Source organism: Frieseomelitta varia, unplaced genomic scaffold (genome assembly GCF_011392965.1).
Source record: "Frieseomelitta varia isolate USP_RPSP 00005682 unplaced genomic scaffold, Fvar_1.2 scaffold_341, whole genome shotgun sequence".
Lineage (NCBI taxonomy): Eukaryota > Metazoa > Arthropoda > Insecta > Hymenoptera > Apidae > Frieseomelitta > Frieseomelitta varia.
The window spans coordinates 274,031-287,783 of NW_025110081.1; the positions used below are offsets into that span (position 1 = coordinate 274,031).

Genomic DNA, 13,753 nt, shown 5'->3' on the forward strand with positions numbered 1-13,753 from the left:
ATGCAACGTTCCTCGCCGACGAATCGCCTCGTAAACTTCGTTATGCAAAACGTCTTGGAGTGGTTGCAGTTCGCGTGACCCGCGGGCGAGACCCAGTCAGCCACTCCCGGCTTCTTTTTCCCCTTCCTCCCTCCCCCCTTCCTGCTTCTGCCCTCCTCTCCTAGCTCTCTGTTTCGGTTGTGCAAGTTAAATTGCACTCAAAACATCCCTCGAACACGGCAAGGAAGAACCGAAGGCCCAGCCTGAATATCAGCCTCCTCGTCCCGCGTCCATGAGAGTTTCTCTCCCGATTTTACCCCGATTCTAAGTTGCGGTTCTTCCCGAAACCGACGCGGTTGTTCCTGAATCGCTAAAATCAAGCGGCGATCTGGAATCGAGAGAATAGATAGAGCCAGCGTGAATCCAGCTCCAGTGATAGAAGGAGAGACGAGGGTACGAGGGAATAGCGTTAGGGGGTGAGAAGCTTGATCAGAGGGATGGCCCGAGGGGAGGCAAGTTTTCTCAGAGCAATCAGTGCCACACGCCACCCTTGTCTTCCACCTTCGACCACTATCTCGTCATCCTAAACCGGCGATACACCTCGGCGCTGTGCTACTTTATTCCCTCCAAGGTGGTCCCTCTTTGTTTTTCTCGGCGGGCTCCGACAATTTGAGACTCGGGATAACGCGTGTCTGGATTTTCAATGAAAGCCGAGGCTTTGTGGTAACTGCGTTTCTCCGGGACGGATATTCTTTGAGACGAGACAGGAGATTTAACTTAATAGTGTTTTCTATAAGGTGTGCAGTCGGTAAAAGAGACGTGCAGGAACATTGTGAAAACTGCTGCATCTTCTTTTTCTTTTTCTCTTTTTTTTTCAAAGATGGATTTTCCTTTTTCTCTTTTAAGTTAGTTCGACTGTCAACTTCTCTTACATTTTCTTTTCATTTTTTTTTCTTTTTTCTTAAGATTGTTCCTTAAGAAGATATTGATTCTGAAAGTCTGCCGGTATGTTCTATATTTCGAATACTAAAGTATAGAAAATGATTTACTGTGACTGTCAAATTACTATGCGAAGCTCTAAAACTATTAAAATGACTGTTTTTTTTCTAACAACGTGATTGAAGAATATACTTTTTAAATAAATTCTATTATATAAATAAAATTATTTTTGAAATTTCTATGAAAAATTACAAATGATCATGTTTGATGTTAATCATCTCTTTTGGACAACCAGACTTATTGCTACGTTTTGTATGTAAGATTAGCAGACACCTTATATGATATCTATAAACTCTAGACATGACTGCATCCATAACTGTCTCTACTAAACGTCTGAATTTATGGCTTCGCTATATCAGTCCCAGCGACTATATGTAGGTTTGCAGTGAACAACCTTTCGCGTTGCTAAGATAAATCTTTAAGGCGGACAATCTGCGGGGAATCGCGGTGGAAGATTGGTCGAGCCTCGAGCGAGAAAGGCAAAATTGCCTTGTACCGAATGTCTCATATCGTTACGAGTAGCAATTTCAAATTTCTAATCTTTTAAATACATCTCTTCGTTGTTCTTTTTTTTTTTTTTTAAAGCCGTAGCATTTCCAAGAAAAAGATAAGTTGACCATTTTGAGAGAGTGTGTTCTTTTTAGAACAAAAATTCGTCAAATTTATTCTTTGGTATTTCTTAGTATTTTTCATAAAATTTCAAAAGATTAGGGTATCAGCAAGTTAATTACCGAACTGGAGAAATGATATTTTAAGTGACATGAAACATTTTATCTTTAAAATTCTAAACTAAGAATTTTATATATATATATATATATATAAACACAGAATAATTAAAATCACATACAAAGAGAAGATGTTGAACTTCTTAAAATTTCTTACAGACGCATAAAAGTCTATAGTTCTGTAAAATTTTGTGCGTGTGCTATGTTGCGATTAATTTATGTCCTTTTGCAAACGTTCCTTTGTAAATTTCGATTTGGCACACATGAATAAATAAAATTAATTACCATGTAATAATTCGCGATATTAAAATTGCTTGTTTTCAGACCTTTGTAATTTTCCTTTGGCAATAGTGAGGAAAGAGCTTATAAGGTATACGAAATAAATTATCTGTACGCGTTCATTAAATACATATACGTGTCGATAAATAAGCTGAATTCTATACACAAGTTACACAGGCAATTATTAATTGCTTTGTACGCGTTCCAACTGGATCGTAATTTAAGTTATGAAAATACTTTCAGCTAAATAGGTTTACAGACCGTTTTTACAAAAGCTCTCGTTCAAGGTTCATTTTTTATCATCTTTGTAACCTTATTATCTTTGTAAAATGTCCGATTAAAATGCAATTTAAATGAAGAATTAAAAAGGACGTAACTATGCCTACTTTAATTATTTCTTTCTAATTAAATAATTAACTCTCCCTAAATAATTAATATAGTCTCTTCATATTCGAAAATTAATCTTTTCTCAATTATCTTTGTAATTTTTCACGAGAATATAATTTGGTATACATTATCTATAAAATATATCTCAAAAGAAACGGCAAAAATTGTTCGTGTAATTACTTTAGCAATGATCGTGGAAGCGTTAAAAAATAACTGCACTCTTGCTCGTAACAATCACTCGTACGACGTTAAAAGCTCAAAAAATTCTTTCAAAATTCATTTAAGGTTCTCGATTATGTAGTATTCGCGTGTCCATCGAAAATTTGAGATAAGACCGCAGCAGCGGGTGTATACCCCTAAGGATGAATTTGAGAATGAGAGAGCACACGTTATTCATGTCGCTAACGAAACGATTTGTCAACTTTATCACTAATGTAACTCTTCGTTCCATGGACCTTTCACATCTTTTATTCAGCGATAAAAAAAGAAAAAAATGTCGTGTATCTCCTTCACGTTATTTAACGCGAATCCATGGTATCCTCAAGTATAACACAGTCTTGCTAGAAATTTACAACTAATCGAGTGCTTGTACGTTTTCCATTCGTACGATTAACAGTTGAAGTTGAAACATACGCAAATATACGCGGAGTGTTACGCGTTAAAGGAAACAGACCCTTTGAAAATCCTAATGGATTTTCTTCTAAAGAAGCAGCACCGTTTTGCGGTTAGCCAGAGAACTGAAAAATCTCTTTGATGCTCGCGAAAACAATCTTCTCTCCTGGCGAGATCGGGCTAATGATACTCGTTTTCTTGAAAAATAACGTGGAAAAGCGCGTATAAAGCGGACGTGACTCTCAAAGCTTTCCCAGGTTTAAGGGAATTCATTCTGAAAACACCTAAGTACGTCGAAATATTACGCTGGCCAAACGAAGTTTTTAGCTTATCAAAATGAATCTTCATGGAATCTTCCTTTCTTTTCCGTAAGTTCATACATATTGGAATCTTCTACCAGACTGATGCGTTGAATTCACAAAATGAAAATAGAAACTGAAGATGTTATTAGATCGTGTTCGACTTCATTTAGTTTTTAATCACACGAAATAAAAAAATTTACAGTACCTCAAGAGATATGTATCGTTTGAAAAATATGCATCTCTAAAATGGAAAAAGATGAGTATTTATGTTGTATACTTATTTCTAATTAATACGAATTCGTTAATATGTAATTCATCATTACAACGTTAAAGGAGTTTCAAACTGTTTTATGTAACATAAACAAACGTAAAATTTTCTATATTAAATGTTCAAATATTTTTATGTAAACCAATGTAATATATTATATTGGTAATATATTATATTGGTTTAAAATGTCCAATACTGTTTCCACATTGGTGAATGTGGGAACAGTATTGGACACACACGCTGTTTCGTCGATGTTTTGAATAGCTTAATAAACAATCTTCATGCAATTCTCCGTGGCACGGAGAGACCTTTTAATCCAATTGCACACCCATTGACGCGTCAACTGGCCATCAGAAAGGGAAAGCAGTTCGCCTAACGATTTGATGGAGGGAAACAGGATCGAGACAACCGAACGCATTTCTGTCCAAGGTACCGGAGGGACGTATACGGCGACCAAGGAATCGAAGTTCTGCTAATTTAATTTCGTGTCTCAATTATCGGTCGCGTCAGATTCCCAGGGCGGCTCTAACTTTCAACCCCCTGCATCCCAGATGCAGAGGAGGCGGGATTGACTGGAGCGCGCGTAATACAGCCGCGAGATCCTGCCCCCGTATTCCGCCACTTTATCTTGGGATTGACGTTTCATCCACGGAAATCGACAGACCGAGAACCGGCGCGATTGCTCTGCGGCCGCGTGCACGCCAGGGAATAAAGGCGAAAGAAACAGCGACAAAATGGTGCAAAGCTCGGGGAAACAACGGAAGAAAGGTGAATGGGAGCGGGAAGATTGTAGTTCTGCGGGGAAATTTGAAGCTGCTGCGGAGAAAGAGTGATGGGATGTGGCTCAGGAAGAATACTTGTGACAAGAGCCTTTGGCTGATCTCTTCGTGGAGAAGAAACTTTGTGTTCGTGATTAGTAGACTACAGATATATATATATATATATATATATATATATACACCGGTTACTAAATTAATTTGAATACATATTATAGATAATTTCTGTCTTCTATTTTCTTTTTTGATCCACAAATTATTATAATTTATAATAACATGGAATTGCATAAGGAATTTGGCGATTAATTTTCACTGAATATGACTGCTCGATTTGTTTAAGTAAGTATATTTGATTTAATTTGTTAACTATTATTGAGCAAAAGAAATTTAATTTACAATATCAATAATTTAAATTACTATATGTTAAAATAAATTTTTGTACTGCCAGTTTTTAAAAAGTGAGTAACTTAGTATGTATATATATATATATATTAATCCATGGATTAGTATAATATTAATGAAAATTTTATTATCATTTTAAGCAACAACGTTAGATTATCAAAAACACTAAGACCCAACAAAAAAGAATATATGTAATTTGATTTAAAGTCAACATAAATTTTATAATTCGTTTATTCAGCAGTATCATTGACCTTTCTCTCTTTCCGGAGACATTAAATTACCTTTTTTATTCTAGCAATAAAATTCGAGCGTAAGCGAAGTCTGAAATTAAAAAAAAAACAGGAGAAATAGCTGCTACTAAATATTGCCGTCTATAAAGTGTTTGAATGACGCGGAAGAGGAGCTGGTCGATATCCAACACGAAGTTGGCAACGCATGCGCCTCGATTATAGATAGTACTGAGCAACTTCAGGACAGCTCTCAGTAATACATTGGCAGTTGGGTGGGGAGGGTTTTCGTCAATAAAGTTTCCTTTATTATTCTTCTACAAGAGAAGTTCTTTTTTATTTAAATAATTGAAAGGCTAATACTGCATAAGGAATTGGAAGAATATGTAAGTACTTATATATTCGACGAATTTTTCTCTGAAATTTATATTCAGCCCTTTTGACATATCCTCGATATTAAGATACTTCCTTGGATTCACTTTACATCCGATTGTTTAAAGTTTTATTGTTTAGATATAAAATTTATACATTGTACTTTAAATTTTGCATTAACTCTTTCACTCTTTCATTAAACAAAACATTATATTTGATAACATAACCTCTATTACACCTTTACGACAGATGGTTTGTTGAACGATTTCGTGTGTTATTCTTCTTCTTGCGCTCCATGATTTTATATTTCAAGTACAGATTGATTTATTAGGATAACGGTAGGGTTTTTTTCGTTGCAGTATAATAAATTTCCAAGATGTCGACATCTGCGATATATATTTTAGACGTAAAGGGGAAGGTTTTGATCTCTCGAAATTATCGCGGAGACATAGAAACGGGTGTTATAGAAAAATTCATGCCTCTAGTAATGGAACGCGAAGAGGAAGGCAATCTTACTCCGATTATTCAAACTGCTGAATGTACATATGCGTACATCAAGTACAATAATCTGTATATTGTGTCTACTACAAAAAAGAATGCAAATATTTCCTTAGTATTTGTATTCTTGCACAAATTGGTGCAAGTGATGCAAGAATATTTCAAGGAACTGGAAGAAGAGAGTATAAGAGACAATTTTGTAGTCATTTATGAGCTCCTAGATGAATTAATAGATTTCGGTTACCCACAAACCACGGACAGTAAGATATTACAAGAGTACATTACTCAAGAGGGTCATAAGCTTGAAATTCAACCACGCATTCCTATGGCTGTAACTAATGCAGTATCTTGGAGATCAGAAGGAATAAAGTACCGCAAAAACGAAGTATTTCTGGATGTCATAGAATCTGTGAACCTTCTAGCAAATGCTAATGGAAATGTATTGAGTTCTGAAATTGTTGGTGCCATAAAGATGAGAGTTTACTTGTCTGGAATGCCAGAATTAAGGCTTGGTCTAAACGACAAAGTGTTATTTGAATCTACAGGACGTGGAAAGTCCAAATCTGTTGAGTTGGAAGATGTGAAATTCCATCAATGTGTCAGATTGTCTAGATTCGAAAATGATAGGACAATTTCCTTCATTCCACCTGATGGAGAGTTTGAATTGATGTCTTATAGACTAAACACCCATGTAAAGCCTCTGATATGGATTGAATCTGTCATTGAGAGGCATGCCCATAGCAGAGTGGAATACATGATAAAAGCAAGATCACAGTTTAAGAGACGTTCCACGGCCAACAATGTAGAAATAGTAATTCCAGTACCCAATGACGCAGACTCTCCTAAATTTAAGACTACCATTGGCAGTGTTAAATATTCACCAGAGCAAAGTGCTATAACTTGGTTCATTAAGTCATTCCCTGGTGGAAAAGAATATTTGATGCGAGCACACTTTGGTCTACCATCTGTTATTGGAGAAGATGTAGAAGGAAAGCCACCAATTCAAGTGAAATTTGAGATTCCATACTTCACTACTTCTGGAATTCAAGTGCGCTATCTAAAAATAATCGAGAAGAGTGGATACCAGGCACTACCATGGGTAAGATATATAACTCAGAATGGAGATTATCAACTGAGGACAAATTGAACAAATTAGTGGAGAAAAAAAATGTTTTTAGCACTTCATTTTAATCTTAACTGAAGATAAATGAATAAAAACTAGTCGGTTTGCTTAGTACGCTTCCGAATGTTTATAGTTGACGATTGTGACACATTTGAAGTGTAAGATTGTATAGAATCTAGAAATAGTATTTGCAATATTGACAAATAATTTAGTCTCTAATTTTTTTTTTTTTTTGCAATTTTAATACTCCTTCACATTTTGTATATGTTCTTCATGTGTTGTATATAATTTTTTTTAGAATAGTTTCGGTAATCTGTTCTCGTGATATCATAAATTGCGTTTAAATGCAAAGTACTTAATTTATTAACTGTATGTTTCTTTCGATTTCGTTATAAATATGTATTACAAATTATATTTTTTTCATATACTATTACACGTTAAATAATCCAATATAAAAAAGAAAAAAAAATGTAAATATATTGAAAATCATGGTGTCTGAATGTTTTCCTGGAATTGTTAATGAATTAATAGGCATTTTCCTGTAGTAACATAAGGTCTAATAGTATTGGAAAACTATTATATATCCGTATGACCATAAATAATAATATTGTTATTATTGTAAACAGTGTATTAGTAATTTAAGATACTGAGGGAATGTATTAAATTTTTAACAGAAATCATCTACGTTTCTTTATTGCCCCGACTCAATTGTTAAAATAAAAATTTTAAATTAAAATATACTTCGCAAAAATTATATTTAGGTAGTCAGTTATTTATTGTATTTATTATACTAATTAATCATTGTAATTTCAAATTCGTTTCAAGGTTTTTATAGTTCAAAGTATTTCATTAATCTATCAATAAAATTTTTCTATAACACGTACAATATATTTTTATGAAAGATATTTACAAATTCTCTTTTGAATGTACGTATATTATATTCTTATTTTTCTGATAAAACAAGCACATTTTCGTATTTCATTCATGAATTTGCCATCTTGTCTATTTCCTATTTTTCGCATTGGACTAAATCAGGATTCGATAATATCTTCTAGAAAATTTGAGAAATAAAAAGAAAATTAGAAGGAAAATGAAGAAAAGAGAATGCATTTTATTAGTGGAAGAGCTCCCTTACTTCATCAATGATTTGACTTTATAATCGGGACGATCCCGTTCAATTACAATGGAATTTCTCGCGGAATTTCGCGCAAACAGTGCTGCGATTCAGGATGAGTCGATCATGCCCAGGTAAATATTCCTCTCTCGTAGTCTGGATCCAGGCCGGATGCAGACAATCGAGAGTCGATCAGATAAACGATCTCCAAGTTAACGATTAGTACGGAAGGAGGAAACAATATTTGTCCTTCTATTGCGCAAATACATTTATGCTGTTTGCTACGATCGGCTATGTTCTCTCTCTCTCTCTCTCTCTCTCTCTCTCTCTCTCTCTCTCTCTCTCTGTCGACGAAATCTCCGATTTCGTTGATGAGACTAGGTCAGCAGTTTCCGAGTTCTCCATACGTTCGTTACTCTATTTTTTCCTCCTCGGATAAAATAGCGAAACAGATTGGTTAAAGTACGAAAACATCCGGTGCAGAGTCATCGTAATTGCGATGCTATAAAAACGTGCTGGCTGCACGCAGTTTTAAATGTAAATATACTGTTTTGCAATTTAATCTGTTTGTTCGCTTCTTTCGAATTATATATTATTAAGTAGGAATATCATGCTAACGATGTTACGCGTTTACTGTACGATTTACGATTTACTGTACGATTAATTTTTACGCGATAGATCAGGTATTTTTGTATCAGCAACTTTGTTAGTTCATTACAACAACTGCTTTTGGATTTCTTTGTTATTGTATCGGTGATATACTTTTCATTTAGTCCTTTTTATTTAAATGTGTAAATATCCTATTATAATATTAAATATTCGATGGCGGGAGCAAAAGTCAAGAAGATCCGATCAATAAAATTTTTTCTGTCGTAAGCGCTCTTCACGTCTCGAGTCACGCTTTTATACTTCAACGGTGAAATGACATCGTAAATTACACTTTAATTAAAATTGAAAGGCTCCGATCGTTGTACTTACGCATTTTCACGAAGAGGAAGAGCCAACAGTGATCGGGTTGGTTCCCGCGTCATCTTCTACTTCCCGTTCTCCTTTCAAAGCTCGCGCAGTCAAACGAGGTTCAATCACCTCTCCTTCGTTCTTTTATACTTTAAACTTTGTAGCGAACGCACCATACCATGAGGCCATCGATGCGCTTTTGTGCCGAACAATTGCCTACTTCGGTATACTACACTTTTATTACGTAACACCGATGGCTACTGATGCTACTATGTAAAGTTCAAATTCGCGAACCTGATCTAGATAGATCTTTTTTTTTTAAATAACGCACCTACTTTTATTTATCTTTAGTTTGTTATAATTAATAGAATTAGAATTATATAGTAATGCGAAAACGATGTATAAAGTATGTATGCATTGCCATTAACTAACTTCTGAAAAATTGCAATCCATTTTGCAGAATATTTTGAGGATATAGATTATATATAATAATTACAAAGGCAAAAATTATATATAACGAAATAATTATTTTTCAAATGTCTTGTTTCACGAAAATACATAGTAGATGTATATCTGTATTCATAAAATTTTAATAAAAAGTTATAAATCTGCGTACTTGTAGGAGACATAGCCACATTAATAATTACGATTTTAAATAGCTACATTAAAATTTACGATTTGTATTGTTTCTCAAAATATAAAATTATAGAATAAAAATTTCTTAATAAACTTATATTTATCGGTAATTAAGAATTTTAAGAAATAAAAAGTTTGCTGAAAGATAAAGTTCATGACTATATACATATATTCTTAGTAGAAGATAAGAAAAAATGTTTATTTTAAAAGTAATTATGATAATAACATATGAGATATTATTTGAGGACTGCAAAAATATTAAATGCAACGGAAATCGAACGGGAATATTAATCCAATTTAATAATTTAATTTAAAGTTGGCATGAATATGTCGAATCCGTAATATCAGTAGTATATTTTTCTGAGAATAATAAATAATTTTCTGAAACTAGTAAATAATTGTGCTTTTTTATTATTCTAATAAAGTTAAAAAAAAGCGCGTTATATAAATATAAAATAAATAAATAATAATAGCAACAATAATAGGATTTAACGCGCATGCGTTTCGATTATGACTTGTACTGAACAATTGAGCAACTTCAGGCAGTGCCACAGTGGCACTCAAGCAAGTGGGATGGGAGGGATTTTTGTCAATAAATAATTTTCCACTACTCTTCTACAAGAGAAATTATTTTTCATGTAAATCATTGAAAAGCTGATATTTCAAAGAAAAAAAAAAACACGTAAGTACCTATATATTCAATACATTGTTTTGAAAACTTCATATTCGGTCTTTTTGACATGTCATCGACATCAAGTTATACTTTTTATGAATTTATTTTTTACGTCATATAACATTTCTATATATTGTATTCTTGACATAAACTTCATGCATATTTTAAATTTTCTATTGAATTTTTTATTCCCTTCAATTCAACAACAGTACGTTTCACTTGATAACATAACCTCTACTATATTTTTTCGATAGGTGGATTGTTGAACAGTTTTTGCCATTCTTCCTCATCTTTTTCTTAATTTAAAATTTTAAATAAAGATTAGTAATGGTAGAGTAATAATGGTAGAGTTTTTTTTTTTCGTTGCAGTATAATAAATTTTCAAGATGTCGACGTCTGCGATATATATTTTAGACGTAAAGGGGAAGGTTTTGATCTCTCGAAATTATCGCGGAGACATAGAAACGGGTATTATAGAAAAATTCATGCCTCTAATAATGGAACGCGAAGAGGAAGGCAATCTTACTCCGATTATTCAAACTGCTGAATGTACATATGCGTACATCAAGTACAATAATCTGTATATTGTGTCTACTACAAAAAAGAATGCAAATATTTCCTTAGTATTTGTATTCTTGCACAAATTGGTGCAAGTGATGCAAGAATATTTCAAGGAACTGGAAGAAGAGAGTATAAGAGACAATTTTGTAGTCATTTATGAGCTCCTAGATGAATTAATAGATTTCGGTTACCCACAAACCACGGACAGTAAGATATTACAAGAGTACATTACTCAAGAGGGTCATAAGCTTGAAATTCAACCACGCATTCCTATGGCTGTAACTAATGCAGTATCTTGGAGATCAGAAGGAATAAAGTACCGCAAAAACGAAGTATTTCTGGATGTCATAGAATCTGTGAACCTTCTAGCAAATGCTAATGGAAATGTATTGAGTTCTGAAATTGTTGGTGCCATAAAGATGAGAGTTTACTTGTCTGGAATGCCAGAATTAAGGCTTGGTCTAAACGACAAAGTGTTATTTGAATCTACAGGACGTGGAAAGTCCAAATCTGTTGAGTTGGAAGATGTGAAATTCCATCAATGTGTCAGATTGTCTAGATTCGAAAATGATAGGACAATTTCCTTCATTCCACCTGATGGAGAGTTTGAATTGATGTCTTATAGACTAAACACCCATGTAAAGCCTCTGATATGGATTGAATCTGTCATTGAGAGGCATGCCCATAGCAGAGTGGAATACATGATAAAAGCAAGATCACAGTTTAAGAGACGTTCCACGGCCAACAATGTAGAAATAGTAATTCCAGTACCCAATGATGCAGACTCTCCTAAATTTAAGACTACCATTGGTAGTGTTAAATATTCACCAGAACAAAGCGCAATAACTTGGTGTATTAAGTCATTCCCTGGTGGAAAAGAATATTTGATGCGAGCACACTTTGGTCTACCATCTGTTATTGGAGAGGATCTAGAAGGAAAGCCACCAATTCAAGTGAAATTTGAGATTCCATACTTCACTACTTCTGGAATTCAAGTGCGCTATCTAAAAATAATCGAGAAAAGTGGATATCAAGCATTACCATGGGTGAGATATATTACTCAGAATGGAGATTATCAACTGAGGACAAATTGAATAAAAATGTGTTAGTGGAAGAAAAATTTTTGACACTTCATTCTAATATCAATTGATATACTAGTCGTTAGTATGTTTTTGCACATCGTAATTTAATTTGGAAATGGTCATGACCTATACGAAAATTAAGATTTTATAGATTTTTGTTTACAGCATTGGTAAATAATTTTTCGCTATTGATGTTTATTAAATGGAATTTTTTTTACAGTTTTATGTTCTGTATATTTTGTATGTAATTTTTTTGAGAATTTGCAGTAATGCTTTTTATGTTATTCTAAATTGTATACAGGGAGAATGTACTTAATTTGTTAACTGTATGTTTCCTTTGATTTTATGTAATGTACAAATGTACATTACAGATCATATACAGGGGCATTTTGATGTTTATTAACTATTCCAATATGAGAATAGAATTGTAAATATATAAAAAATCGTATTCATACGTTTTTCGTGGAATTGTTAGCGTATTAATAGAAATTTTCTATTCTATTAATATGGAATATAGAATTCTATTGATATATGTTTTAATAGTATTACAGGATTAGTATGACAGTAGATAATAATATTGTTATTATTGTAAACAACAATAGTTGTTATTAGTAACTTAAAACACTGAGAATATATATTAAATTTTTAACAAAAACTATTCATGCCCTTTTTATTATCTAGCTAAGAATCCACATTTTTTATCAAGTGCTAGTCACAAACAATTTAATTAGAAGAAGAATTTCAGTAGAAAAATCTTTTGTATTAACTATTATCAAGTAAATGTTTAAAATTGATTTCTATATCAGTAAAATATTCTGCAAAAATCTTGCAAAAATTCTCAAGAAAGTAAAAAGATCAGAAAAAGAGAAGAAGTAAAAAGATCACTTCAAAAGAAACACCAACATTCTGCTAAATAGGAACATTTCCGTTCACGTAGCCATCTAATTCAACCGCGAGAAAATCTATATTCCCGAGACGTCGAATAAACCCGAAGCTGAGGCGGAAATCGTTCGAAACTAAAAGGCTGTCTGCTCATGAAATCGGTATCCGCAGAAAGGGTGGGCGAATTCGTTCGATAGCTTTTCGCAGGGAATCGAAGAATCCGCTGGTATAAGAAAATCGCGAGAACGTTACATTCGGTCGGCTTTCTCGTGGAAATGTCTGTAAATATTCTATCGTCCGTTGAATCACGGTAGAACACGGAAACCCGATTAGACCGAAACGTTGCGGAGCTTTTTTTTATTCACGCGGCCGCGACATGGCCACGCTATGCAAATTTCGACGGTGTGCGCGTCGTGTAATAATTTTATGGAAATTGCTGCAAGGAATCCTGCAAGGAATTTCGAAACGCATCTCGCCAAAGTATATACGTCCACGAGCGTATCGGAAGAGAATGAGGAAAAAAAAACAAAAACACCAGAGAACCCGTTCCCCACCCCTAAAGAGATTCTTTACATTTATTTGGTAATTTTCAAGAGTCCTCTCGTTTAGCTTAACAATCGTGATTAGAATGTTAAACAAGTTTTACAAATTCGTTTCATGTTACGTGGTTTGTGTTACGTAGGTGCGATGAACTGACAACGAGTCACTGTTATCGTGACTAGATAAAGTATTTTTACATAATTTCATCGTGTTTTACATAGCTCGCTGTGTACTTTGAGACTAGTTTTTAACTGGAAACTTGAACATGAAATCTATTTTTTCGATGTATTTATTTTAAGATTTATTCTTTATTTCGAAGTTTTTTAAAACTGTAAAGTAGTCTTTCATAGTTCGTAAAA

General features: G+C 33.6%; 3 protein-coding genes across 7 annotated transcripts in view; 2 read left to right on the forward strand and 1 right to left on the reverse strand.

Moving 5' to 3' along the window:
* The window catches only part of LOC122530402 (neuroligin-4, Y-linked-like), a 294,079-nt gene that overhangs the window by 48,335 nt on the left and 231,991 nt on the right, over positions 1–13,753 (reverse strand). Inside the window, exon 1 of one of the 4 annotated variants that reach the window (XM_043657317.1) lies at positions 9,042–9,266. The exons of the other annotated variants lie outside the window; for them this stretch is intronic. The gene's annotated coding sequence lies outside the window, so the exon portion shown is untranslated. Of the gene's footprint in view, positions 1–9,041; positions 9,267–13,753 lie in introns of those variants that run through there. 4 annotated transcript variants of the gene reach the window in all.
* On the forward strand, positions 5,212–7,629 carry LOC122530403 (AP-1 complex subunit mu-1-like). Its single transcript, XM_043657320.1, has 2 exons — positions 5,212–5,342; positions 5,688–7,629. The coding sequence occupies exon 2, from the start codon at positions 5,705–5,707 to the stop codon at positions 6,971–6,973; it is 1,269 nt and encodes a 422-aa protein (XP_043513255.1). The 5' UTR covers positions 5,212–5,342; positions 5,688–5,704; the 3' UTR covers positions 6,974–7,629.
* LOC122530404 (AP-1 complex subunit mu-1-like) lies at positions 5,281–12,630 on the forward strand. Of its 2 annotated transcripts, none has more exons than XM_043657322.1 (2): positions 5,281–5,342; positions 10,699–12,630. In XM_043657322.1, the coding sequence occupies exon 2, from the start codon at positions 10,716–10,718 to the stop codon at positions 11,982–11,984; it is 1,269 nt and encodes a 422-aa protein (XP_043513257.1). In that variant the 5' UTR covers positions 5,281–5,342; positions 10,699–10,715; the 3' UTR covers positions 11,985–12,630. The 2 variants fall into 2 exon arrangements, with proteins under 2 accessions (XP_043513257.1, XP_043513256.1); XM_043657321.1 differs by lacking the exon at positions 5,281–5,342 and adding an exon at positions 10,185–10,338.

Excerpts from the sequence above, each read along its gene's own strand:
- LOC122530403 (XM_043657320.1), top strand. The coding sequence starts at position 5,705 with ATGTCGACATCTGCGATATATATTTTAGACGTAAAGGGGAAGGTTTTG.
- LOC122530404 (XM_043657322.1), top strand. The coding sequence starts at position 10,716 with ATGTCGACGTCTGCGATATATATTTTAGACGTAAAGGGGAAGGTTTTG.